This window comes from Nannizzia gypsea, genomic scaffold, assembly GCF_000150975.2.
Source record: "Nannizzia gypsea CBS 118893 supercont1.5 genomic scaffold, whole genome shotgun sequence".
Lineage (NCBI taxonomy): Eukaryota > Fungi > Ascomycota > Eurotiomycetes > Onygenales > Arthrodermataceae > Nannizzia > Nannizzia gypsea.
Window position 1 is genome coordinate 1,759,683 of NW_003345197.1, and position 24,166 is coordinate 1,783,848.

The 24,166-nt window shown below is 48.0% G+C and overlaps 7 protein-coding genes across 7 annotated transcripts; 3 read left to right on the forward strand and 4 right to left on the reverse strand.

Annotated features, from left to right (window-relative positions):
* Positions 1–1,245: 1,245 nt before the first annotated feature.
* Positions 1,246–2,825, reverse strand: MGYG_06513 (endochitinase 1; the record flags this gene model as incomplete). Its single annotated transcript, XM_003171921.1, has 6 exons — positions 1,246–1,350; positions 1,410–1,951; positions 2,011–2,080; positions 2,135–2,194; positions 2,247–2,615; positions 2,691–2,825. The coding sequence occupies 6 exons, from the start codon at positions 2,823–2,825 to the stop codon at positions 1,246–1,248; spliced, it is 1,281 nt and encodes a 426-aa protein (XP_003171969.1).
* Positions 2,826–5,487: 2,662 nt separating this feature from the next.
* MGYG_06514 (phosphoribosylamine-glycine ligase) lies at positions 5,488–8,036 on the reverse strand (the record flags this gene model as incomplete). The annotated part of the gene is made up of 3 exons (XM_003171922.1): positions 5,488–7,100; positions 7,157–7,684; positions 7,757–8,036. The coding sequence occupies 3 exons, from the start codon at positions 8,034–8,036 to the stop codon at positions 5,488–5,490; spliced, it is 2,421 nt and encodes an 806-aa protein (XP_003171970.1).
* Positions 8,037–9,253: 1,217 nt separating this feature from the next.
* MGYG_06515 (mitochondrial membrane protein Pet127) lies at positions 9,254–11,738 on the forward strand (the record flags this gene model as incomplete). The annotated part of the gene is made up of 5 exons (XM_003171923.1): positions 9,254–9,511; positions 9,583–9,798; positions 9,869–10,031; positions 10,095–10,158; positions 10,211–11,738. 5 exons carry the CDS (start codon positions 9,254–9,256, stop codon positions 11,736–11,738), a joined length of 2,229 nt encoding a protein of 742 aa, XP_003171971.1.
* Positions 11,739–12,999: 1,261 nt separating this feature from the next.
* On the reverse strand, positions 13,000–13,417 carry MGYG_06516 (hypothetical protein; the record flags this gene model as incomplete). The annotated part of the gene is made up of 3 exons (XM_003171924.1): positions 13,000–13,034; positions 13,151–13,168; positions 13,279–13,417. The coding sequence occupies 3 exons, from the start codon at positions 13,415–13,417 to the stop codon at positions 13,000–13,002; spliced, it is 192 nt and encodes a 63-aa protein (XP_003171972.1).
* Positions 13,418–16,941: 3,524 nt separating this feature from the next.
* On the reverse strand, positions 16,942–17,370 carry MGYG_09127 (hypothetical protein; the record flags this gene model as incomplete). The annotated part of the gene is made up of 1 exon (XM_003171925.1): positions 16,942–17,370. One exon carries the CDS (start codon positions 17,368–17,370, stop codon positions 16,942–16,944), a length of 429 nt encoding a protein of 142 aa, XP_003171973.1.
* A 753-nt stretch (positions 17,371–18,123) lies between these two features.
* Positions 18,124–22,670, forward strand: MGYG_06517 (hypothetical protein; the record flags this gene model as incomplete). Its single annotated transcript, XM_003171926.1, has 3 exons — positions 18,124–19,787; positions 19,861–21,912; positions 21,956–22,670. 3 exons carry the CDS (start codon positions 18,124–18,126, stop codon positions 22,668–22,670), a joined length of 4,431 nt encoding a protein of 1,476 aa, XP_003171974.1.
* Positions 22,671–23,597: 927 nt separating this feature from the next.
* Positions 23,598–24,100, forward strand: MGYG_06518 (hypothetical protein; the record flags this gene model as incomplete). The annotated part of the gene is made up of 3 exons (XM_003171927.1): positions 23,598–23,692; positions 23,732–23,841; positions 23,886–24,100. The coding sequence occupies 3 exons, from the start codon at positions 23,598–23,600 to the stop codon at positions 24,098–24,100; spliced, it is 420 nt and encodes a 139-aa protein (XP_003171975.1).
* Between the last annotated feature and the right edge of the window lie 66 nt (positions 24,101–24,166).

The following is a 24,166-nucleotide window of genomic DNA, read 5'->3' on the forward strand; positions in this document are numbered from 1 at the left end:
AGCTTGACGTCGGAATAATTGATAGATAGAGAAAAAGAGAACGCGAACAGCACCAACCCAAGAAAAAAAACATCAGACTTCCCCCTTTCCCACCCGCCAAAAGAAGAAAAAAAGGTCACAGCTCGGTGATGCATGTGTTCTACGGCCATTAACTCCATATCGTACTCGCAGTCAACTAAAAAGACCCTCTCTTTATCTATCCATTTCTCTCCTTTCTCCCCCCTTTATTCAAAACCCGTTTCGTCGTCCATAGTATTTATTTCAAATTCAAATTAAATACTTTCTTCTCCTTTTTCTTCTGCCTCCTCCACTTCTCTTCGTTTTTTATCGCTCCCCGCCCTTGCCCCTCTTTATCTTCACGTGACCTGGCCCGGCCAAAACTCGCTTCTACTCTTTCGTATCGACCTAGGTATACATGCATCGCTTTATCCATTGTTCACTCGGCAGATCATAATATCGTAGACCAAGCCGTCAGAATCTAAATATAGAGCAGATACTAGCAACCCACCATCTTTAAAGTATTCGATCAATGTGAACGCTGGCCATACAATCAGCTTCAACTCACCTAATATGCTTAGTAAGCGCTAATATAATCATAATTATTAATCAGCAAACTCTTATCTTATCTCCTGAATGCTAAAATCAACTTCAATTGCACTAGAGAATCTAGAAGGTTTATAGGTGAGAGAATGGGCAGTTGGAAGATCTTTGACACATATGCAAACATATATTGTATCGTCTTGAGCTCATAAATCAACGAGAGTCTAGATATATACATGGCCACGGCAAAGGAGGTCAGTCAAAAATATATAAAAAGATTTCCAACCCTTTAAGCGCCTGAACGAATGGTTATAAAGGTGAGCCTAGCACCTGATAACGAGGGTATATATAAAATAGGATACGCGTACATGGTCTAATGCACGGCAGACGAAGCGAAGATGGTAAAAAATGCAAAAGACAAAAAAAAAGGTCAAAAGGTTAAAGGTGAATGGTCAAAAGGGGGCTTCCGAAGAACCAACGAAGGTAAAGAAGTAGAAAGAAGAAGTAAAATATAAGGCCATGGAGCGTGAGTGAAAAGAGGTAGTAGAGGAGGGGAGAGTGGTAGATCATCATGGTAGGTATGGCCGTATAGGGGTTTTGAGAAAGAAAATACAAGCGATGAGCAAACGTCACCACTGTATGTGTGATCAAGGGCCTGCCTCAGCTCGACTCAAGAGGAGCTTGTCAGACCGAACTCGCGGTCTTTTACATTTTCATTTGGTTTTTGATGTTGTCGTATTGCGATTGTGGGTAGCTGAGCTGGTTCTCGCTCTTGTCCATGGTCTCGCGGCCTCCAAGGCGCTCGATAACCTGTTTACCACCTACGTTAGTAACGACTGAGATCAGGAAGGGAGCGAGTTGGAACTTACGGTTTCAACAAGGCTGCCCTCGCCCTTTGGCTTATCACCACTGGCTTCCCACCACATAGTGCCGCCGAGTCCCATTTGGCGGAGATAGTTGGCCTTCATGCCAGCAATCTTGGGAGTATCATAGCTAATAAAGAGCTTCTTGGCTGGGTCATAGCTGTAGCTAGCAACTTCCTGCTCACATTCAACGACTGTGGCGCCCGGCTGTGGAAGGTCCTTGTAGTTCCATACACCATCCTCGAAGCTGCCTTCACCCACGCCGCTAAATGAAGCACCTGGCTTGTTCTCAGTGCCGGTAAAAGAACGGCCGTAAAGAGGCATACCAAGAACTATCTTCTCAGGCTTGATACCGGCAGCATAATAAGCAAGGAGGGCATCCTGGGTATTGAACTTGGTAGATGTTTTATCGGTAGTAGAGGAGAAGATATTAGCACTGTGTCCGGAGGTTTGGTCCCATTTACCAGAGTAATCATAGGCCATCAAGTTCCAGAAGTCAAGATGTTTATCCATTTCACCGAGCTTCATGATATTGTAGTGCGAGGCACCTAGGAAGTTTTTTGTTAGATGTATCTTTGTATGTTATAATGGAAGTCTAGATACTTACCGGCTGGGGAGGCCACAGTGAGCAGATACTTATATCCGTCGCCAATTGATTTGGAGTATTCATCCAGTGCCTTAAAATACCAGTTAGCTCGAGGGACTAAACCTGTAGGATATATCATACATACTTTTCTAACTTCAGCAAGGAGCAAAACAAAGTCTCCAGCCTCCTTCTCGTTTGTAGGGTACTATGTTCAGTTAGTATATACTACTTTAATAGTTTTATTTATCGTTACTTACCTCCCAATCAATATCAATTCCGTCAAAACCATAATCTGCAAGCATCTTAACAGATGACTTAGCGAAAGTCTGACGCCCAGTATCAGTACTGGCAGGTCCACTAAACGCATCCTTGTAGGTCCATCCTCCGATAGAGATAAGGGTCTTCATCTGGCGGTTCTTCTGTTTCATCAAGTACATCTGCTTAAGGGAACCAAAAAGGTTGTTGCCTTGAAGACTCTGATTATCTCCCTCATAGATCTTCTGGGTGTTGCTAGTATCTTTAAAGGAGACTTCACCCTCAGGGGAGATGGCGGCAAAGGAGTAAAGAATATGAGTCCACTGGTCTCCAACTAAATCCTTTGGGTGGAAGTTGCGTTTATAGACGTCCTAATAGTTATACCGGTCAGTAGTGCTAAAGAGGAAGAGGCCAACCATTGGTATCCAGTTGGTATCTTAACGCACCCAGTCTCCATAGTATCCAACAGTCTTATACCCGCCACTTGGTGGAGGGCGCGAATCGGGGGTGGGTCTTGCAAAGACATCACCAATGTTAGCAAGGCAAGCCAGGCCTAGAGCAAGAGCGGAAGAGAATCGCATGTTGAAGGAATGAAAATGTAAAGAGTACAAGAAAAGAAAAGGAGTGTGGAAGGAGACCAAGGCCTGCTTGTCCGGTGGAATGATCTGATGTCCTCAGGATGCTTTGATCATGGTCCAAAGAAAGAATGGCAAAAGAGGGTTGCCGGCACAATTATTTATATCAAGCTCCCTGGCTTCACGGAAAAGAGAAGGGCATGGTTGACTGTCCACGGGGAGGAATGAAACCCCTCGGCTCAGACCGAGAACGCCGCATACATCGCTGTCTGCTTATCGAACCATGCGTAAATGCACGCGGATGACGGTGGGCCTTCATCATCTATGCCTGTCCGTCCGCCCGTCCCAACGGGGATTGAGGGGGAGTCTCTTGATTACTAGTGAGGCCGGCACGTATCTGAGCCTTGGGGTGGATATATAGTTAGATGACATGGGTAGTCGAGATTGTTAATTCGCCGCCAACCTAGCCTTGAGGAATTAAGTATAGATGAGCCAGGGCCCCGGTTCCTCATCGGTTTCAAGCGAAGGGCCCTCCAGAGAGAGTAAAATTTGATTACTCCGTACTCCAATACATTCTGTCACAAAGGCGATTAGTGGTGGGCGTAGCGTACCCCATCGCTGAACAGACCAAAAGACGCATGCTGCTGCGAGTGTGGTTTGCCTCGAGGGTTGACTAGTCCGCTGCAAAGACGGATATAAATGGGACAAGAGCATCGAGCATACCCGCCCCGAAGAGGCGTACGTCACCGTCCCCAGGATATCAAGGTCGGCAAGCCCTGAGAGAGGACGACTAGTTAACTAGTCGTCCCCAGAGTAGCATTCTGGATGTGCACTGCAGTGTGCCTGGCCCTGCGGATTGTGAGCGTATAAGCCTCGAACTTCCAGAATCCCAGTCGAATCCGCCCTCTCGCTCACTCCGTCCGGCGGGGCCATGACGCTGCCTCCCTGGCTGTTGGACAGTCCAAGCAATCGGGTTGGATGAAGGGCCCCTGCCGCAGGAACAAGCCCCAGGGCCGCCCCCGGCCTGGAAGAGGACACTGCCCCGGCTAACCACACTCTGTCGGGCAAGGCGCAAGAGGGACTTCGGGGGCCAAGCGCTATAGATAGCTAGGCGTAGCATGGCCGAGGTCCCCTGGAGCCCTGCATCTGCCGTACACCGACTCGCCAGATGCAGAATGCGGTTCCCCTCTGAGGGATGATGCAGTATTGACTTAACTAGTTAACTAGTGAGCATCATCCATCCTGCAGCGCTAGGAGCTAGACCTCGGGCATAGGAACGTAGAGACATGGCTCCCCGCCGGGTGAAAGTCTTGACCTCTCTGCGGCTTCATTAAGGGCCATCTAATTTCTCTTCCCCAGAGAAAAAAAGTGTATACGGAGTATATATGTTGTCAATTAGATTGAGGGGAGGCTCCTTGCGTTACAAGCATAGCCATCGACGATCCCCATCGTTTCATCTTTCGCCCGAAGGGAGGCGATCTATATAAAAATCCCGCCCTCGTTTCTCCAAGGCGAGTGATAAAAAAGGCACGGCTTGTGGTAGGCTGTTAATGTCGGTATTCCAGTCTTGACTTTCGCATATCTAGTCCACACAGCGGGCACCAAGCCATGCGAAGGACCAAATTCGTATAATCAATATTCATGATAGGCTGGACAGTATGTGCTCGCAGATCAAAAGAGGGACATCCTTGCCATGGCCCGATGATTATTTGAGGGATTACGATCTGCACGAAATAAGAAGTTGATATGTTTCGTTCTTCGGAGTCTCTCGCTCGAAGGGGCACTTTAATATATCGAGCTCAATTAAAGCCAGGCATCCAAGAGACGAAGTGTAAGCGAGAGAGGACGCCCGCAGAGATTCATTCAGATGCTGGCCGGTGAGATGTCAGACTCGTGTAATTAAAGTCTCCCGTAGTTACCTGGGCCGCGTCAGAGGACGTTTTGTAAGAGCAGTGCTTGATATATACCCAGGTACTCCGCAGAGGCAGGTAATTCCAACCAAATAGCCAGCGGTGCCTCTTGTCACCGATAACTCGCATCCACGCGTGGCTATATTCATCCAGAAGAGACGAGTTTCGGGGTCTAAATCGGACTCCATAGGCGCAAGACATGCAGACCCTGTCTCTTATAGAGTAACCATGGTGCCATGCTGCAGTTGATTTGATAGCCGATGCATGCTTACTGTGTAGCTAGACTTACTCTGCAGAAGCAGCAAGATGACTGAGCAACTCCGGCTCGAGCCCTGAGTAAAACAAGCTCATCTTAACCTCTTTGTAAGCGAAGAGGAAGAGGAAGAAGAAGTGAGAAGATCAGTCAGATGAGTGACGTGATGCCAGAGAAGAGACATCCTGTATATCGTTATCCTGTAACACGTTATATTTGACCGTGGTGCTTAGGACCGGGCATCTGCTTGGAAATGTCTTATTAGGCCACCCAACAACACTGGAGGGCAAAGATAAGCTATCGTCGTCATCATACAGCATCAATGTTGGTTCTTTGAATTTTATTTTATTTCGTCTTTGAAGCGAGAATATCCTAGTTATTCGCCGGAGTCCAAGTGTAGCTAAAAAATCCGTGAAAAGTTCATCACCAGATTTATCTTTAAGAGAAAAAGGAAAGAGCGAAAGGAAAAAAGAAAAGAAATCAAACGCTTTTCATGGTTAACTAGTTAGCATTCGTCCCAGACCTGCAAGTTCCTAAGCACACATCCCTTATCATCTCCATCGGCCTTCGCAGCCAACTTTCCGATAACAAAGACGGTCTCATGCAGCTCTTCAAGGTACTTCTTGATATTAGCAGATTCGGACTCGTCCACCACAACAACCATGCCGATACCGTTGTTGAATGCCCTCGCCATCTCTGATCCTGCCACATTGCCGGTCTTTTTCAACCACTTGAAGACTTCGGGTAGTGGCCAGGATGAAATGTCAATGTCGGCCTGAAGGCCCTTGGGCAGAACACGAGGTATGTTCTCAACCAGACCGCCGCCTGTGATATGCGCCATACCCTTGATTGCTCCCTGGGGGAACTTGGCGATAGCAGCAAGCAGTGGCTTGACGTAAATGCGTGTTGGAGTAAGCAGAGCTGCGCCCAAGTTCGCGCATTCTTTGCCCATCTTGAATGGTGCAGGGTCTTGATACGACAGTCCCGACTTCTCAACAATCTTCCTGATGAGTGAGAAACCGTTTGAATGTGGCCCACTGCTGCCAATACCAAGCAAGACGTCACCAGGCTTCATTGCGTCCATGTCTGGAAGTAGACGGTTCTTAGAGGTGTCGATGGCACCAATGGCGGCTCCAGCAGCGTCATAACTGTTGTCGGTGAAAAGACCAGGCATTTCCGCGGTTTCACCTCCAACTAAAGCACAACCGGATTCCACGCATCCGTCTGCAACGCCAGCAACAAAAGCAGCGGCAACTTCGACCTCGAGTTTCCCGCAGCTATAGCAGTCAAGGAACATAAGGGGCTCGGCACCTTGTACCACTAAGTCGTTGACATTCATAGCAACAAGATCAATGCCGACTGTGTTGTGGATACCCATTTCATGCGCAATCTTAAGCTTAGTGCCAACTCCATCAATGGCTCCAATGAGAGTTGGAGATGATTCATGGAAGCCAGACTTGCATGATGCTAGTGAGAAAGCTCCTCCAAACCCACCGATGATGGCGTCAGATCCAGGGCGGCGGGTTCGGGCAACGTTAGCCTTAATTTGGTTGACAAGCTCATTACCAGCATCTATGGAGACACCCGCTGAGGCATAAGTTAGTGATTCTTGAGTAGTTAATGTCTTCGACGACGGCTTAAACGCGCGGTGTGCAATGTCCTTTCTGTAATGCATGCCATCAAAATGAATCGCGGAGATGCCAGAGTAGGATGCCTTTACGGCATCTTCAAGAGTGCTTGCTGTTGCAGTGGAAGCAATGACACGGCCGCCAGAGGTTTTGAGCTTGCCGTCTGCAAGCGTGGTTCCCGCGTGGAAGATCAAGGTGTTGTCTGCAGTCTTGTCGAGTGTAATATCTCTCCCTTTGGCGTAAGATCCGGGGTAGCCCTCTGCCACAGCAATAACGGTGGCGGACGATTTAGGCTCCACTTTAAGAGTTACTCCGTCAAGCCAATGTTCTGTGCAGGCAACCATAACTTCGGCTAAATCCGTGTCATCACTCAAGAGTGGTAGTAACGTTTGGGTCTCTGGGTCCCCTCCTCTGACGTTGTACTCTAGTACCTTGGGTCCATTCTTGGTCATCATTAAGCCGGTGAACAGTATACCAATAAACGGTGTGCCTAGAAACTGTTAGCTTACGGCCCTTGATAGCTAGAGCGTGAGACGGTAGCCATACCTTCCTTCCTCATTCCATCTATAGTAGGTAGCACAATGGTTTTGTCAATGGTCTCGATAACTGCATTAGAGGCGATTCGGGTAGGGGCATAGCACCCCATACCACCGGTATTGGGGCCCTGGTCACCATCAAAGACCCTCTTGTGATCCTGGGCAGGGGGCAACGACCGGATGGTGTAACCGTCTGAAAAGGTAAGAATACTGAGCTCATCTCCTTCAAGATATTCCTCGATTACGACTTCATTGCCTGCATCTCCAAACTGGTGGTCCACCATGATTTCTTTCAGGGCCATAAGCGCTTCCTCTTTGTTTTGAGGAATAATGACACCTTTACCAGCGGCGAGACCACTAGCCTTGATAACAACATCATAGTTGGCAGAGTCAAGATATTGACAGGCGGCCTTATAATCGGTAAAGTTTCCATATCGAGCCGTTGGAATGTTGTGACGTTGCATAAAGTCCTTTGAGAAGGCTTTAGAACCTTCCATACGGGCAGCAGCCTTGGAAGGTCCAAAACATCTGATGCCAACTGAGAAACTCTATCAGCTGCGATCAAAAAACAATCCAAAGCGTATCCTGTAAATTGTTGATTATTCCTTACCAGCCTGGAAATATCCTTGAATGCCATCAACAAGGGGAGCCTCAGGACCAGGGACAACAAGGTTGACTCCGTTCTCTTTGGAGAACGCTACCAGTCCCGGGTAATCATCTCCTTTGACTGAGATATTTGATATCTTTGAAGAAGCTCCTCCATCTGTCCCACCGTTTCCAGGGGCACAAAAGACCTTCTCTACCAAGGGGGAGTGGCTCAGCTTCCATGCATATGCATGCTCACGCCCACCGCTTCCAACAACAAGGACGCGAAGCTTTTCCTGGAGCATCTTGCGCTCTTCGAGGTTTAAACCGACTATAAATTTGTTAGTGGCCGTTGTTGTCCCAGGAGTTCAATGATGAGTTGTTATGGCTGCTGCTGGCTGCGTAGTATAGCACTGCTGCTGGCGGAGGGTATCAAATTATGCCAGAAGCAGGTTTTCCAACGCAGCACGCCTACCGCCTGCGCCAGAACGAACAAACAGTGTCAATAATGCATCTCGAATTGAGATCGCAGTCGTAACACGCGTTTGATGCATCCACATAGCCCATGATATCATCATTATCGGCCAAACCGCGGGGCATGGAGGGGCTAAGCGCAGAGTAAAACTGCAGTAAAAAGAGACAAAGAAATGACCAGAAAGATAAAACAAAAATTGACACTTACAATCCGTCCCAACCAGAAGAAGATCCCTTGATATCGCACCTCTATCTGATCATTAACGTTGGATATGAAGAAAAATGCTACGAATTTTTGACTCTTTTTTTTTCTTCCCCTCGAAAGTTTTTTTCCCGCGAGGGTTTTTTTTAAGTTCAAGTTCCACCAAAAGTCTGCGGGCGGTTTTTGATAAATAACCGATTTTGATGATGATGATTCGCTACGGCGGCAGCATTGAAATGACCATCAAAAGTGCATCTATATAGATAGACATAGTTACAAACAAGTATAGTCACAAGTAGCTAAAGGAGATGCTTTAAAATGATATCGACTTGAAGTTGGCTACTTTTACCCGGGACATGGTGTTTGGCTTGATTATTAACTAACTACTCTACAAACAACAAGACTGCCACTGCCACTGCAACTGCAACTTTGCAAGTCTATATGAACTAATGGAATCTACTCTTCCTCTGCGACTAGATGAATCATCAGAAAGACAGTGTCTTCATCTCGTTGTCTTTCAATTCATTTTCTATCTTTTTTTACTTTTTGTGATTTTTTTTTTTATTTTAACCGTGAGAGTGCAAACAGTGCAAACAAAGACAGCTCTCCAAAACCTTTTTCGAGCTTTTCCTTCGCAAAACAAAATCTCGACCTTCTTCACGCTTCAGCTTTGCTAATTCTCTGCTCCTTTCTTTTGGTAGATTTTACAGCTGCTTGGGGGGTTCTTTTCGGCGATTCTTCTCTTTGAAGCGTCGTTTTTTCACGTTGGATATTTTGTTCTTGTTGGATTTTTTTTTGTTCATGAAGAATACCCTCCTTTAGATACGGCGCCGAAACTCGACTGCAATGCTGTCTAAGTCGATAAGACGGCCAATTTGCTCCTACGTCTGTCAATCGTGCCTGTCAAGAAGCGTTGCGCTCTCTTCTACCGTTATACGCCGTCACAACCATGGCACTTTTCCCATACAACCGGACGCACCCCCCCAGTCCAACAGCGTGGGAGTAAAACCGAACGAGGGAGGAAGCATTGAAGGAACAGGGAGTGAGAAATCTCTCGGTGGCAAAAAGAAGGGAAAAGGGAAAGAGAAGGCTGATGCGAATAAAGTACGTGACTATCTGTCGCATTTGTCGGTTTGATTGGCCGTTCTGACAAGCTGACCTGTGTAAATGTCTAGGCGAGCAAATCTACCCAAGATGCACCATCGGTACAATCGGCGAATACCCAAGTCGTCCCAGAGATAGAAGAGAAATCTGCCAAAACGCGAAAGTCAAAGTCGAAGACGAGGAAGAAAAAGGCTGCAGCGCAGACCAAGAAATTGGCTGGTAACTCGGACGAGAATATAAAGAATATGATCCTAATTCAGCAGAAATCAAAACTTCGACTGAAAAAGGTAATTGTACTTTGACTTCTACGCATTTGTTATATTGGCCCCATCTAACCATGTCCGTCTCGCTCGTTAGCTTCGACCCAGCAAAGTTATAGCGGCCCTAAACCTCGCAGCTCAGAATGGAAAGTCGAAATCGGGCAAAGCGTCCAAAGGTGGTCTAGATGAATTTGCTCCCGTGAGATCTGCGTCTCCCAAGCTCACAAGCGAGGTTACTCTTGGGGACATTGAAATACTTCGTAAGTTGATGGCCGTGTCTAATTTAAGATCTTCATTTCTAACAGGATCACTTTCTTGCATAGCCTTGAACACTGAATCAGATGAAGTTCCCTCCCTGTCATATGGTCTGGATAGAGTATTATTCAAGTATGCTCGTAACCTATCCTTTCATCAGAAAAACCCCCGCTAACCTGATTAGCCCTGGCGTTTATCAATTACAGGATCCTCGGACGATGGTTTATAACTTTGACCCATACCTACGCGACATAATGCCCGTTTCCGAGTTTGACTTCAAAGCGCTGAATGACTACATCACATCTTCGAAAGATACCGTGCTCAAGGACAAAGCGATAGCAGCGGGGAAAAAATACATTGGGTCCTCGTCTAGTATGACCGGTGTGCTTTCACATTTCCATTTCTTATTGTCTGAATGGCGGGAGCTCAACACGTCGCACCTATCGAATTCTTTTCCGGCTACCTCGAAAACCTATACAAAGCTTTCTCGGCTCCCCGCAGTTGTTTTCCTGAGATATAAAGATGGAGTCTATGCTGTCGATGCTGATAAAGAATGGGACACGTCCAATGTGTTGATGGGACTAGGAAAGTCCATGGAGAAACTGCTCACTATCCCCAGAGACCAGTATGAACGCTACCGGAGGAACAGCCCGGACAAGATACTGAAAGAGGACTCTCCCCCTGAGGTCTACCACTATTCGACATGCGGTGATTTCTTGATGAGATCACAACTTGACGCATACGATCCCCGTCTCCCGGGCACTGGTATGTTCGATTTGAAGACTCGCGCCGTTGTTTCCATTCGCATGGATGCCAGAGAGCCATGGAACGCGATGGGATATCAAATAAAGACACGCCTGGGAGATTTTGAGTCTTTTGAGCGGGAGTACTATGATATGATGCGCTCTGCATTCTTGAAATATCATCTTCAGGTTCGCATTGGTCGAATGGATGGCATATTTGTTGCCTTCCATAACATCAAACGAATATTCGGATTCCAGTATATCAGCTTACCAGAGATGGACAAGTGTATCCATGGTCAAGAGGATACAGCTCTCGGCGATGCAGAGTTCAAACTCAGTCTTAATATATGGAATAAGGTCATTGACGTGGCTACGGAGGCATTCCCCAAGCAGTCCCTGAGATTCCACTTTGATACCCGTGAAACTCAGAATCCATTTATGTACATCTTTGCCGAACCCATGACCGAAGAAGATATAACAAAGATCCAGGAAAGAAACCTTGATGAAATCCAGGCTTACGAAAAGAGAGTGTTCTACCCTGAGCTCCTTGAAGCTCAGCAGAAAGATTCACTGGCTAGTGAAACGGAAAACCCTACCGAGCAAGAACCAGAGTTGAAAGAATCAGCCTCCGGGGATGAAATTGATCCTGAAAAGCCTTTACTTGCCATGGCTTTATCAATTCGCAATTTTGTCAACGGCAATGAAGTGGACAGGCCCACCAAGTTCACTGCCAATGATACATGGACTGTGAAATACCAGCTTGCTCATTTTGGCAAAGAACGAGGATGGACTCTGTATAATGCATGCAAGAAACGGCGGTCAAGATTCCTTGGAGCTCTAGAGGACGATGAAGCACCGAACTCGGCCTTTAAAGAGAGATTGAACGCGATCAGCAAGGACGGTCAGAAATGGAGAGACGAGATGGATAAAATCGAGAAAGCAAAGGGTATTATTCAATACCAGGGCTAGACTCTGCTTCTACACTCGGTTTTTTCTTTATAGCCCTTCTTGAGTTCAATCAATTCTGTATCAACATCTCCTCACCCTCCGCCTCCTTCAGATTTCTTCATAAGCAAAGTGGCTGCCCCCTGTATTATATCCTATTATCCCTCTGCTAATATTTTTGCACCTGATTCCCCTTTACCACCATTGTTCCTGCATACATGGCGTTTATGAACCTTTTATAGATCCCGCATGTGGAATGACCCGAAAACATTTGTATTATTACTATTCTATCGTGCTCTCGCGGACATGTCAACACTTGATATCATAAGTCGGAGCTCCGTATCACCCGAAACACAACCTCTCATCGCACGTTTGAACCGACATTTCTCGATACTCAGATGTTTCACTTTCGCGAATAACCATCCATTATCCTTTCCTTGCAAGCAGGTGTCAGTATCCGCTGTTCACCTACCAAATTGCATTTGGATCATCAGTACACCATCCCGTCAAGCCAGCACAGAAGCATGGCTTCTTGCATCCTGCCGTACAAGGACCTCCACAATCCGATCCGCCTCTTGGGAAAAGGTCTTCGGAAGCTTTATTGGGAGATTAGCCAAGATCAAGGGCACCTTCGGAGTGTGGCAATGGCCCAGCAATAACGGCAGGCAGCATGGGCGCCAGGAGAGCGGTAATACTAGTAATCTGCAGCTTCATTGTGCCTAAGGGATGTTCTATTCTATTTATCAGCCTCAATGATCCTTAATTATAGATTTTAGAGATACCCATACATACGGCTTTGAGGGAATGGCGTTCTGTTAGACAGGAAGGATTTGAATCTAGGGTGAATGGCTTCTTGATTTTGTGTTTTCTATGGATACCTAGGCTGTATTTATATGTTCATAGTTGGATGCACCTAGGCCGACGGCAAGACAACTGCGAGTTTTCATGCGCGAAAGTGCGAAGTATCACCAATTATAGCAACTAAAATGTTTGTATAGTAGTATATAATGAAATCAAGCTTAAAATAATGGGAGTCATGGCTTGATGGAGCATGTAGCAAAGAATTATGTAAAGTATGGCGTCTGGCCATCTATGGGTTGCGTTCTGTGTCTCTATATATTTCTCCTGTTAGCTATTTGGTACCTACCCTCTATAAAATGTAACCGTTAATCGATGGGAATACTGCTATTGGTTACTGTTGCTGGCAGGCCATAGAGTCGAGAAGATACCATTTTATTTGGAGGCATATCCTACTTTTCTAGGTATTGAGCTTTAAAATACGATTTCACCTGTCCTCCTGCATCGCCTCCCAGTTATAACCTAACATCAAAGCATAGCTGAAGCAAAATTTTTGTCTTGTCTAAACCAATTTAGGAATTAGTCGCTGTAATTATACAGGGAATAAAGTGCAGTTATTTGGAAAGATGTAGGCTTACCCAAGATGGATGCAAGATCTATGCAGTTTTCCAGCCAACACAGCTTCCGCGGATTGGGTTACAGTCACAACCAGCAACGCAGTCCGCTCGAGTTTGGCATCTGCCGCGGCACTCGGGGCGGGGAACACCTCCCCTCGGGACAGCAGCATAACGCTTGTTAGGGGATTGCTGGACACCAGCGCTCTCCTGTAGAGGCATTGGGTTGGCAATGACGACTGGCAAGAGAGTGGCCAGAAGACCGGTTGAGAGGAGACTGGTGAACTTCATCGTGGCGTAGTTGATATCTAAATCTTTGTGTTAGGACATGAAGAAAAAATAGTAACAAAAAGATGGGGACACACGTACAGAAGGTCCTTTATAGGAAGTTGTAGTAACTTGGATGCAGGTAGATGAATACTTGGGATCAATATAGAGTGCCTCTGGTGAATTTGTCCCTTTTATATGTTATCGGTCTCATATAGTACTGTATCATGCAGCATGACGTAGCATGACCGCACCACGACAGTAGGCTTCCGTGAAAGAACAGGCTTCAATTCAGACTGCGAGACAATCGGTATCTATCCGTCCTTCTCAGTTTGTTTCTTGTCGAGCGACGAGCAAGGCGATTACTTTTGTTGATGAGAAGTATCAATCGGGCGACGGGGGGTTGCATTGGACATGATATCGAGAGCTTCTTTCACCATCTGAGTAGCTTCGCCGCCTGGATAGCGGGCAGCAACTCACGAATAATCGGGGAACAGCATGGCTCTGCAGTTAACTAGAGCTCTGGGCATCACGCAGTCATCTGATTGATGTGATATGGCGATTGTGCTTCTGGGTATCTCTGAATAGGGGTTGTATAGTGTCACAAATCGCACCCCCAAAGCGAACGATGAAGAAGCAAAACTGTTGCGAATAAACCATTAGAGAATTTGATATCTGAGAGTCAGTTGCCAGTAACGTAAGCTGGTTAGCGACTCCTGAGATTACTGATCGACCCAGGAATCATAATAAGGTGTCTCTTGCTTGATAAATGGAGAGGCATTGTTGAAAGCCTCCTTGACGAAATCCGGACATCTCCAGCGGAGCCCACCGGTAGCGGATCTCCAGCAAAATAGCCTAAGTGGTTAATCAGCCAGGAGCCCATGCTACTTTGCATTCTATAACCTGGGTTGATTCGCACTGTAGCACTCATTCCATCAAAGATGGTTGATTCTCACATACTGAGCACAGCTCACTTGTAGTTTATACAATGGCATCATCTTCTTTACTCGAGCAGATGTGTACAGCTGTAGACGCTGGCAGGCGGTAATATTGCTCTTCTAACACCAACAAGCTTGATTGCTTCACTAGGAAACCCGCATAACTGCATAAGCAGCATCTAGAGGCATCACTTGTGCCAGCGCATTTGGTGGCACCTTGACGTAACTAGCGTCTTCGCACCATGTAACTATGTCGAGCATGAAGCTGCAGAAGAGGGACAATGCATGAAGGGATTGCCTCGTCAGGTTCCCCCCACGCCTCTCTGCCGTTCCGGGGCCCAGCTGCTTCAAAGAACTCGCTTCACCCTGCTGCGTTTTTTCTTCTTAAGCTGCAGTTCGGAAGCGTTGGCATTCATGCGGCATTGACGCGGCAGAAGGGCGCTCCTTTGCTTTTTTTCCCTTCGAGAGCTTTCCCCTAAGAGATTGTTGGAGTACCAGAAGATCATAGCGTAGCAACATCTATATCAATGGTTGTGTTCTCCGTATGGAGTAGTAATGTAGAATTGATAGGATTTCTTTGGAGTATGATCCTCCTCCGATCACCATATAAGTGCTTTGACAACACAGTCAACTATGAATGGAGTGTGATGAGTTCAGCTTTGGCCCAAAAAGGAGAGTCAAGACGCGCTCCCTTGTTGCTCGTTCTTCTGCTTCCCTGTCGATATGCATCCTTGCTTATTCCACTGCCAATCGGCTTATTTTTTGCCGTCGTTTCCACAAACCAAGAGGAAAAAATGTACGAGAAACCCCTCTTCTTCTCATGCGAAATCATAGCGAGAAATATCGAATGCCCTCCTTGCTCTATCTTACTTACAGGAAGTGTGCTTGAGTCGCGAAATTGCTGTTGTGGATGACAAGCTTTTCATCTTCAGGAGATTCGGTAATATCATTCAAGGATCACAGCTATTGCCAGGGGGAAAGAGGAGAAGAATCCCCACAATCCAATTAACCCCACAAATCGAACAATCATACTCCGTAATATCGGCTATCTCAGTCACCAGACGGACAACTTGTAACCCGGGGAGCTGGAGATATCCAAGCTGGGCGGAGATAGGTAGGTAGCCTCAGCGGCGAAATCCCAAAACCTTGGGAATGAAGCCGAGTTCAGCCCTATCCATAACTAGAAACCACTAAATGAGCCTCGGGGCAAGATGGACGTTTTCGAAGTACGGAGTAGAAAGGTTGCTATCTCATACTGTTGCTGGTGGATTGACGAGAGAAAAGTAAAAAAATCTAGTACTGACTGACAAGGCGTTCGATCGACTTTATCACTCTGAGTATTTTCCACCTTCCGCTTTTCTGCCTGCTAGGGTAGAGGGAGATACTCCCGGAAGAGAGGACAGCGAAAGCCGCCATGGCATTGCAGTCCGTCAATGCCATCGAGGCAGTTTTAGTTCCGATCCCGCCTAACTTCTTGCTGCTTGTTTCAAGAAACTCCCTTAATATATACAAAAAAGGGGGATTGGCGAATTCCAATTTGCCACGATAGCGGCCAAGAGACAGGAATGCTGCTTGGTGCGAGCCGCTAGTATCGTATCGATCTCATCGTCGTTGTTTGTGATTCGAGGAATTTGGCCTTTTTCTTCTTCTTTCTCCTGTAAAGACGGGATAATTTTCCCCTCAATGGCGTTCAAGGTATTTGTGGCACAGATAATACGTGTGCATGTACCAATGTATAAATGCTGGCTGGAAAAAGAAGTAACCTTTAAACCGGGGACCCTGGCAGGTTTAAGGTTGCCCAAAAGTCTACTGAATTTTGGTTTTCGATTGCCTTGTTAGTTAAAGAGGGAAGCTTGCCGCTGGAAAACTCTGGATGGAGCTTCCCGTGGTACCCTCCGTACCATAATCCGATACCCGATGGTAAGTAGCCCGATGCTGCAGTTCGCCGTAATATGAGTAACGATGGAGGAGGGTTAAGCATTTTGGGGCTTTCGAAGGGAACCAGCCATGTGTTTGGGTAAAGCTGGCACCACCACTAAACGTCCTGACGTTTCTCGACAGCATGACAGATATTTCTTCTGACAGAAAACGACGACCCAACGCACAGGGGCCATCCTCGCACGAATGACACGCTCTTGTTCTGTGCGACCTCGAGTTCCTTAAAAGTCTGCGGGTTGCAGGGATGCTGCAGAGGAGAGGCCATTGACATCATGCTGGCTCCACATTGAGGACCTCCTTTTATTTTCTTCTCTGACTAAGTAGTAATACTTATGATGTGTGAGACCCGCCCTACTCCCAAGCTCACGAACCTCTCGACCAAGCTCAGGTTTGGATGCTGCCTCGCTGGATGACTAGCTGCCAGGACACGGATTCTGTCCGTTTACCGCCGTTGAAGCACAACGCTGCTGTGTTTCTTCGTATGGCTGTGGTGTTTTGACCTCCTTTTTCTGCGGACGTCGTAGGGATAAAGCCCGCAAAAGGAAGCCAGCCAGGCCAGATACATATATCGATGCATCCGCGCCAGCCCACGGACAGAGGAGATCAAACTCAATTCCCCTTTTAAGCTAACTAGCTAGTCAGTTAGCTAAGTTAGCGGGAGGTCAACTTCTTTTAGATGGATCGGAGTGAGATCGCGGGTTTGTCGTCCCGAGCATTAAGGACTCCTGGGATGGCATGCATGAAATTGGGGCCTTGGCCGTAAGTTCCCGAGATCTCAACTTGCATCTGGAAGCCCTCGCCCCCTGGATTGGCTGATGGTGTCCTTGTATATTGTTGTTTTTTTATATGTACTCCTCTAGTTGGATCTCGCTTGCTTGCTCCAGCAGGGGACTCTGTCTGGGTAGTACCATGCCTGGGTTGATTGCTCCCAGCAGCACCAAGGCATGTCAGGTGGAGTCCCTCCGCCATGTCACTTTCACTTGTTGCTTGCTGGTATTTATTTTTTATTTTTTCGAATCTTGGAGCCGGAGTGGCTGAACCGGTGCGTGGATGGAGGAGCTTTGAGACACGCCCCCGTTGGCAAGCTTCATCATCTCCCATTTTTCACCCAGATCCTCGTTCTCTGCCTCCCTTTTTCCTTTTGTTTTTTCTTTGCGTCTTTCTCTCTTCTTTCTCGTTCGTTCTTTTTTCTTTCAGCCTCTTCACGGTCTCATTCGTCCTGGGGTCTGCTCTTCCTTGCCCGTCTCTCTTCTTTTTGGTGTGCGGGTTTGTTTGTTTGTCCGTCCTTGTCCAGCTGCAGGGGGTTCGTATATATATCCTATCTCCGTGGAATTTCTCATAGAGATATCTCTCAGACGGCGAACGATTACCCTGTCCAGGTAACAGTAGCGGATGTTGTGGCTGATTTCACCGCGATGCTTGTACCTTCTGTAGACCTGTTGATCCGTTGATCCTGCATCCCGTCTGAAGCTCGAGAGAAACGGCTATCCGAAAAACACGCCAGCCGGCGGGAGGAGGAAGAGAACACGCGCGGAAGAGCTATCCGGACGTGTTTTGAGGGACGCGAGAGGAGGAAGGAGAAGAAGAATCGCCTCCTGCATGCTTCATGTCTCGGTGATGAGCTGCTGCTAAACCTTTTGAAATCTCCGCCGGCTGTATCATACGAGAAGATCGAACCAAACGTCTCTCCTCGTTGCTTTTTTCTTTCTTTTTCCTTTTAGCTGCGTCTCTCTCACTTTCTCTCTCTTCATCATCATCGCTTTTGCCTTCGCCTGCTTTCTTTTTCCTCTTGCTGTTCGTTTTTGAAACCTGCGCCGGGTTGACGTCGAAGCAAAGGTGCAGCGTCGCGAAGCCATGGCTGAACGGTCGAAGAAGCAAAGAAGGAAGAGTTTTGGCGTGTTTGGGTCCACTGGGCTATTGTCTCTGGAGTCCGCCTCACCCGTCGCCAGCTCTCGATTTCGTGCTGGAGACCGGTCCTCCTGCGATGCGTTAACACTGGCTAGATATTACAGCGAGCGTCGCGGACAAGCGGATGTGCTTGATTCTGCAGCCGGAGCCCACCTGGACGACAGCCACCTCCAACACCACCACGACCACCTCGATCACCAGCAGCAGCAACGGCGGCGGCTTCAGCAGCTCCAGCAGCCATTGTCATGGGCCAGCAGCAGCAGTAAAGAGGAAAACAAGCTACGAAACAGGAAAACCCGCTCAGGAAGCAGATCCTCGTTGCTGAGCCTGGCGTTTGTCAGGCCGCGTCCTACCAGCAGCGCCGGCGAGATGAAGACAACGACCATGACGACCACGACAACAGCTACGAGACAGAGACTGTCAAAGGCCACGGCGAGGCCGCTGTCGTATTCACCCTCGCTGCCCTTCCAGCAGGAGGACGAGCTCTACCTGCCGAACTTCACCCTACCTCACTCTGCCACCGAACCAAACATCCGCTCTCGATCAAAATCCGTCAACAAGACCCTAGGCAGAAGCTCCGTCTTTGGCTCACTGAGATCTCTCAAGTCTATGGATGACGACCAGCATTCGACCAGGACAAGATCCAGGTCCACGTCGAGCAACGAAGATGACCTCCCAATAATGCGGGAGTCTGGCAATTCCCGCGTCCATAAGATGCAGCAGCAGCAGCACCACCATCATAACAACCACAGCAATAACAATAATCACTACCAACCACAGATGAACCGGAGTTTCGGCGTAAAGGTTTTACATCACGGCGAGGTGCAGACTGCGGGTGCAATGTGGAGGAAGCGAAGTCATTATCTTGTACTGACCGAGTCTCACCTCGTCCGTTTCAAGAGCCAGAGCAAGGCAGCAGAAGTCTTCCCATCCATACCGTCATCCTGGGGCCGAAGTACTGGCGCGGCAGCAGCATCGAACCGTTTTTCTATGGTCTCTCTTGCATCTCTACACGAAAACCAGCTTGCCGGAGGCGCGGTGGCACTTGGAGGAGGCGGCGACGGCGGAATAGGAATTGCTCTGAACAGCATAATAGCCGTCCACCGGCTGGATGACGGGAAGCCGTACTTCTCAGTCGAAGTGTGCTACGCGGACGAGAAGAACACCAGAGGCTCGGCTATACATATCCAACTTTCAGACCCGCAAGAAGCGCAGTTATGGCTGATGGGCATTCGAGCGGCTGCAGAGACTGCCATCTCAATTGAACCGCCCGTGTTCGACGACGACACGATCAACTATGTAACGAACGTCTTGGAACAAGAGAGAGACTATGATCCAGATTGTTTTGGACTGTATAGAGTCGTTCACCGGATGTCCACCAAGCAAGGGAACCGCGCGTCAACTGATGACATCACGAAACTGGCATCGAATGCCTGTCTACTTGCGATTGGGGCGCATAAGATACATATCCTCCCAACTCACACTAAATCATCCAATAGAGCTTCCATGGCATCGTTGGTTGAACTGGATTTAGACGCGTGTCTCGGAATAATGGCCCTGTCCTCCATCTCGGTGCAGGCCAATGACGATACCTTTCAGTTGATTTTCAGGTAAGCATACTCACTCTTTGCAATGCATATTCTTTTCATATCTTTTGAAAGCTAAGCTAATTTATTTCTCCAGGATACCATTCAAGAGCCCATCAATAGTCAACCTATCTTCAAGCTATTCCGGTGAAATCGCACTATTCCTACGACAACGAGCAGAGTATCTAAGACCTGGTTGGATACATCAACCCTTCGCCTTTAATGTCCCTCCCCATGTCCAGGCACGGGTAATGCCACCTGTAACTTTTGAGGAGGATTACGGGTGCTTTGACAGGACTCTGATTGCTTACTGCGCCGCATACGACGTCGATACCTCGAAAATTCGCTATATGGTAGACTACCATTGTGAAGATGCGCCTGCCTTTCAACTACTCCCGCGAGAAGGTTGCCCGGATGGAGGAGGATATCTTCTTCTGGAACTTCTTGCAGTTTTCCGTGCTCTGCGATACAACGAGTCTTTCTGCACAATCTCATTTGCACGCATCAACCTGGATATCCTACAACAGATGCGCGATTCTTACGGACCAGATTTCGACGCCTTGCGCACAAGATCGAATGTGGCGGTCAATATCCCCGGACAAGAGGAGGTTGCCTCGCTAACCCAGGAGGTACGGGCCCTAGCCCTCAAAAGCAGAACATTACAGCGCATGGACTTTTCATACTGCTTGACCCGCTCTGCAAAGGCAGTTGGGGGCGAACGCGACCCTGGATGTGGTATTCCAGAAGCCGTCTTCCCCCTTTGCCGACGCAGCCTAACCCGGGTAGACTGGCTCGCTCTCAATGGCATCGAGCTTGGCGACTCGGATCTGGATTATCTTGTCGACGCGGCGTCTCAGAAGACCTCGGCACTCCGAGCCTTTGAAGCGAACAACTGTGGCCTGCAGGTCCACGATTTGAATTTGATTTTGTCCACCCTCCGAGTTCAGAAAGACACCCTTAAATGTCTGCAAATTTCGAATATTGTTGGTCGGTTGAGCCCAGACCAGTTCCAGCAGCAGGCTGGCTGTCTGAGGAATATCCGAAAGCTTGAGCTTTCTCAGGTTTTGCGGACCTCGAAGAGTGAGCCTCTCATTTCGGCTGAAACATTGCTGAGCTGGGAGCTGGAAGAACTATGTCTGAACAACACCACAGTCAACGAGCAGACAGTGGAGTCAATTGCAATGTACCTTGCGAGCCCAGAGTCCAAAAATCTCCGTGAGATGCGCCTTAACCAGTGTGGAATTACTGGTGGAGATGTCGCTACATTGCTGTATTTCATGGTGGACGACGAATTAAAGCCTCGGGACATACATTTGCATGTAAACGACAACAGACTGGCAATCGACTGCGACCTCATGTTCGCTTCCATATCGCAGAACCGCACCTCAACCCATCTCACGATGAGAAGTATCGAGTTTCAGCGCGATGAGGACTTCAGGCATTTGCTGGAAGCACTTACTCAGAACAATACTTTGCAGTATCTTGACATCTCTAGGCTATCTCTCCCCCACGATGCAGGTGCCGATACATCCAAGGCCTTGCAGAGCATGTTCGAGCAAAACTCCACCATCCAAGAACTCGACATCAGCAGCGAGCAAGCCCATCTTGACGTAAGCAGATTTGGAATTGGATTGAATCTTGCCTTGACAGGATTGAAAAAGAATAATACCCTGAAGGTACTGAAGATCGAGCACCAAAAGCTAGGCGTTCAGGGGGCAAACACACTTGCATCTGTAATAGAAGAGAACGACTCGTTGACCGAGATACATTGTGAAAACAACGAGATCAACCTGCAGGCATTTACCATCATAGTCAATGCTTTGCAGAAGAATAAGTCCCTGGTACACATCCCATCAATGGCGAGTGACTGCAAACGATCCCTTGCGCGAGTGCAACGGGAAATGGAAGCTGACGTGAAGGACACGGGGCTCCGGTCCAGTCTCTCTACTGCATCTTCGATTCGTCGATCTGTGCGAGCAGCATTTTCAGGCTCTTATAGCAGCGGTGGTAGTGGTAATAAGTTGGTTAAGTCACACCCTTCAGTTTCACAGACTGGTGGTTCTCCTGGTGTTCGTCGCGCATCATCGGCCACTCTCGGGGCTACTAATGGCGCACAGCCTGGCGTAGCGGCATCTGCATCCTTACCCCAGTTCACGCGACCAGAGATCAAATTTGCCATTGAAGCACTTCAGAATAAGTGGAATATTCAAGAAGCTCGCCTCCAACGCTACCTGTACCGGGAACTACAATATCCTGCAAGGCTTAAATGATCAGCCTGTTGGTGAAGATGACACTAAAAGCGAGGGACGACCGGCCACAGCAGCCAGCTTGACCACATTCCTCAACCAGCTCTCGCTCACGCCGATTGAAGACATGAGCCAACGAGATGGCACCTCTGTTGCTGAGACGCCATCTAGCGATGCATCAGCACTTAGTAGGTCCGCCAGCTTCAAGACCGCCAACAATTATATGGAGGACACAGACACGTCAAAGGATGATATCGGAGCTGTGGATTTTAACTTGGACTGGTCATTTTCACAGTCCTGCTCAAAACAGAGCGCACTTATTGATCGTGTCCTTCCGGGCTCTGGGTTTTCGTCCCAGTCACATATCCAAACCGACGAGCTTGCCGCACCTGTGTCCACCCAACCTCGACCGGCTCTCCTTCGACCAAGCAGCAGCGTACGCAGCAGCAACTCTACCAGCACCGTCAGTATCAATACCAATACCAGCACGACAATGGACAGGATTCCAGTCAACGGACGGAAATTTGGTACTACACGGACACCATCACTACGTGGCATGTTAACCGCCAGAAATACAAGCAAGAAAGAACTGCAAAAGAAACCAGACCCCAACACACCACCACAGTTAGATTGGAATCTTCCTGAGATCAACCTCCTTTAGACGGCACGCAAAAAGCTCACGACATTGTTGAACATATACCACCATGAGCATTCCCCCTTTTTATTTCTTTTTCACTCTTAACACCCATAGACTTCTCTTCTATTCATTCCCCAATTCTGCATACCACTTGGCAAGACTTTACATATTTTCCGTTGCCAGCATACCTTTTTTTCTTTTCATTTCAACTCGATACCCCTAATTTTTTCTTCCTCCCTTCCCTCTTCCATTTACTTGATGAAACAACCTACTGCGCTTTCAGAAAGCCTTTTCAAACAAAACCTGTCCTGGATCGACCGGAATGACATGAACATGAACTCCAGTACATACATCGACCAACTCCTTGACTTTTTTCTATCTACATGTGTGCATTTCGCCATCTCCCCCTATCATTTACATACATTTTCGTTGGGAATGAGCGTCTCTACTGCATACTTCTATTTCACCCCTTTTTCTTCTTCACTCTTCTTCTTTACACTTCACTTCAGGCGGTTTATATGGTTCCTGGGCCGGTTTACATTTTTCACATTGGGCGGTTTATGTCTTTTTATTTGCAGCAAGCACATCATCCGCTTTACGGCAACTAATTATGTTTGAGTACAACATAAACAATATAATGCGTCAAGAATACATAATATTTGAGCGTCTATCAGGCTCGTAAGCAACCATCGTAGCAACCGGCTTGTCCAAAGTGACGTCAAGGTCTCCCCGGCCGGCATCGTCCAGCGGCCAAAAGTAAATCCATCACCAAACAGCAACAAGCCCGAAGCCGATATCAGACCCCGAAGCAGAGCTTGATACCAACAACTCAACACACCAGCCAGCCATTTTATCGCCGACCTTTCCCTTGCAGCCGGATATCCATACCTAGTACTTTTACTCCCGGAACGCCTTTGCTCAGCCAGCGCATCCGACAGATACCAGCAAGCAATGCCTCCGCCATCAAACCAGCGAGCGGACATCGAGCCGCCTCCGCAAGTCACCAAAGAAGCAACCATTGGCTTCATCACAGGCGCAGGTCGAGTGCGTTAAGTCCTATTTCTTCTCCTTCACGCCAGCCGCAGCATCCATACCATACCCATACCCATATCCATACCCTACCAAATCCCGCATGAACCCTCCACCAGCAGCAGCACCAGAATCGCAGGGACCAGCAAGACAAGTTATAGCCTAAGCAAGAGAAGGTAATAACCAGCTAAATAACATACGCTCGCACAGTTCGGCGCCCTCTCGATCCTAGCCCATCTGATCCTCTCCCTTCCGCATCCAATGCACTTTTCATCGAACACGCCGTCCTCGCCGAACGCAGCGAACGGCAAACCACCACCGCCGCCCCGCGCGCCAACGCCGCTGATATACAGGCCCCTCGTGTCGTTTTCGAACTCGATCGCACCCATGTCGAGGGTTTATCGTGGGTTGACGCCGCAGTTTAAGACGTTTATACAGATCAGCTTCATGACGCTTGGAGGGTGTATATGGGCTGAGAAGCGGGTGGGAGA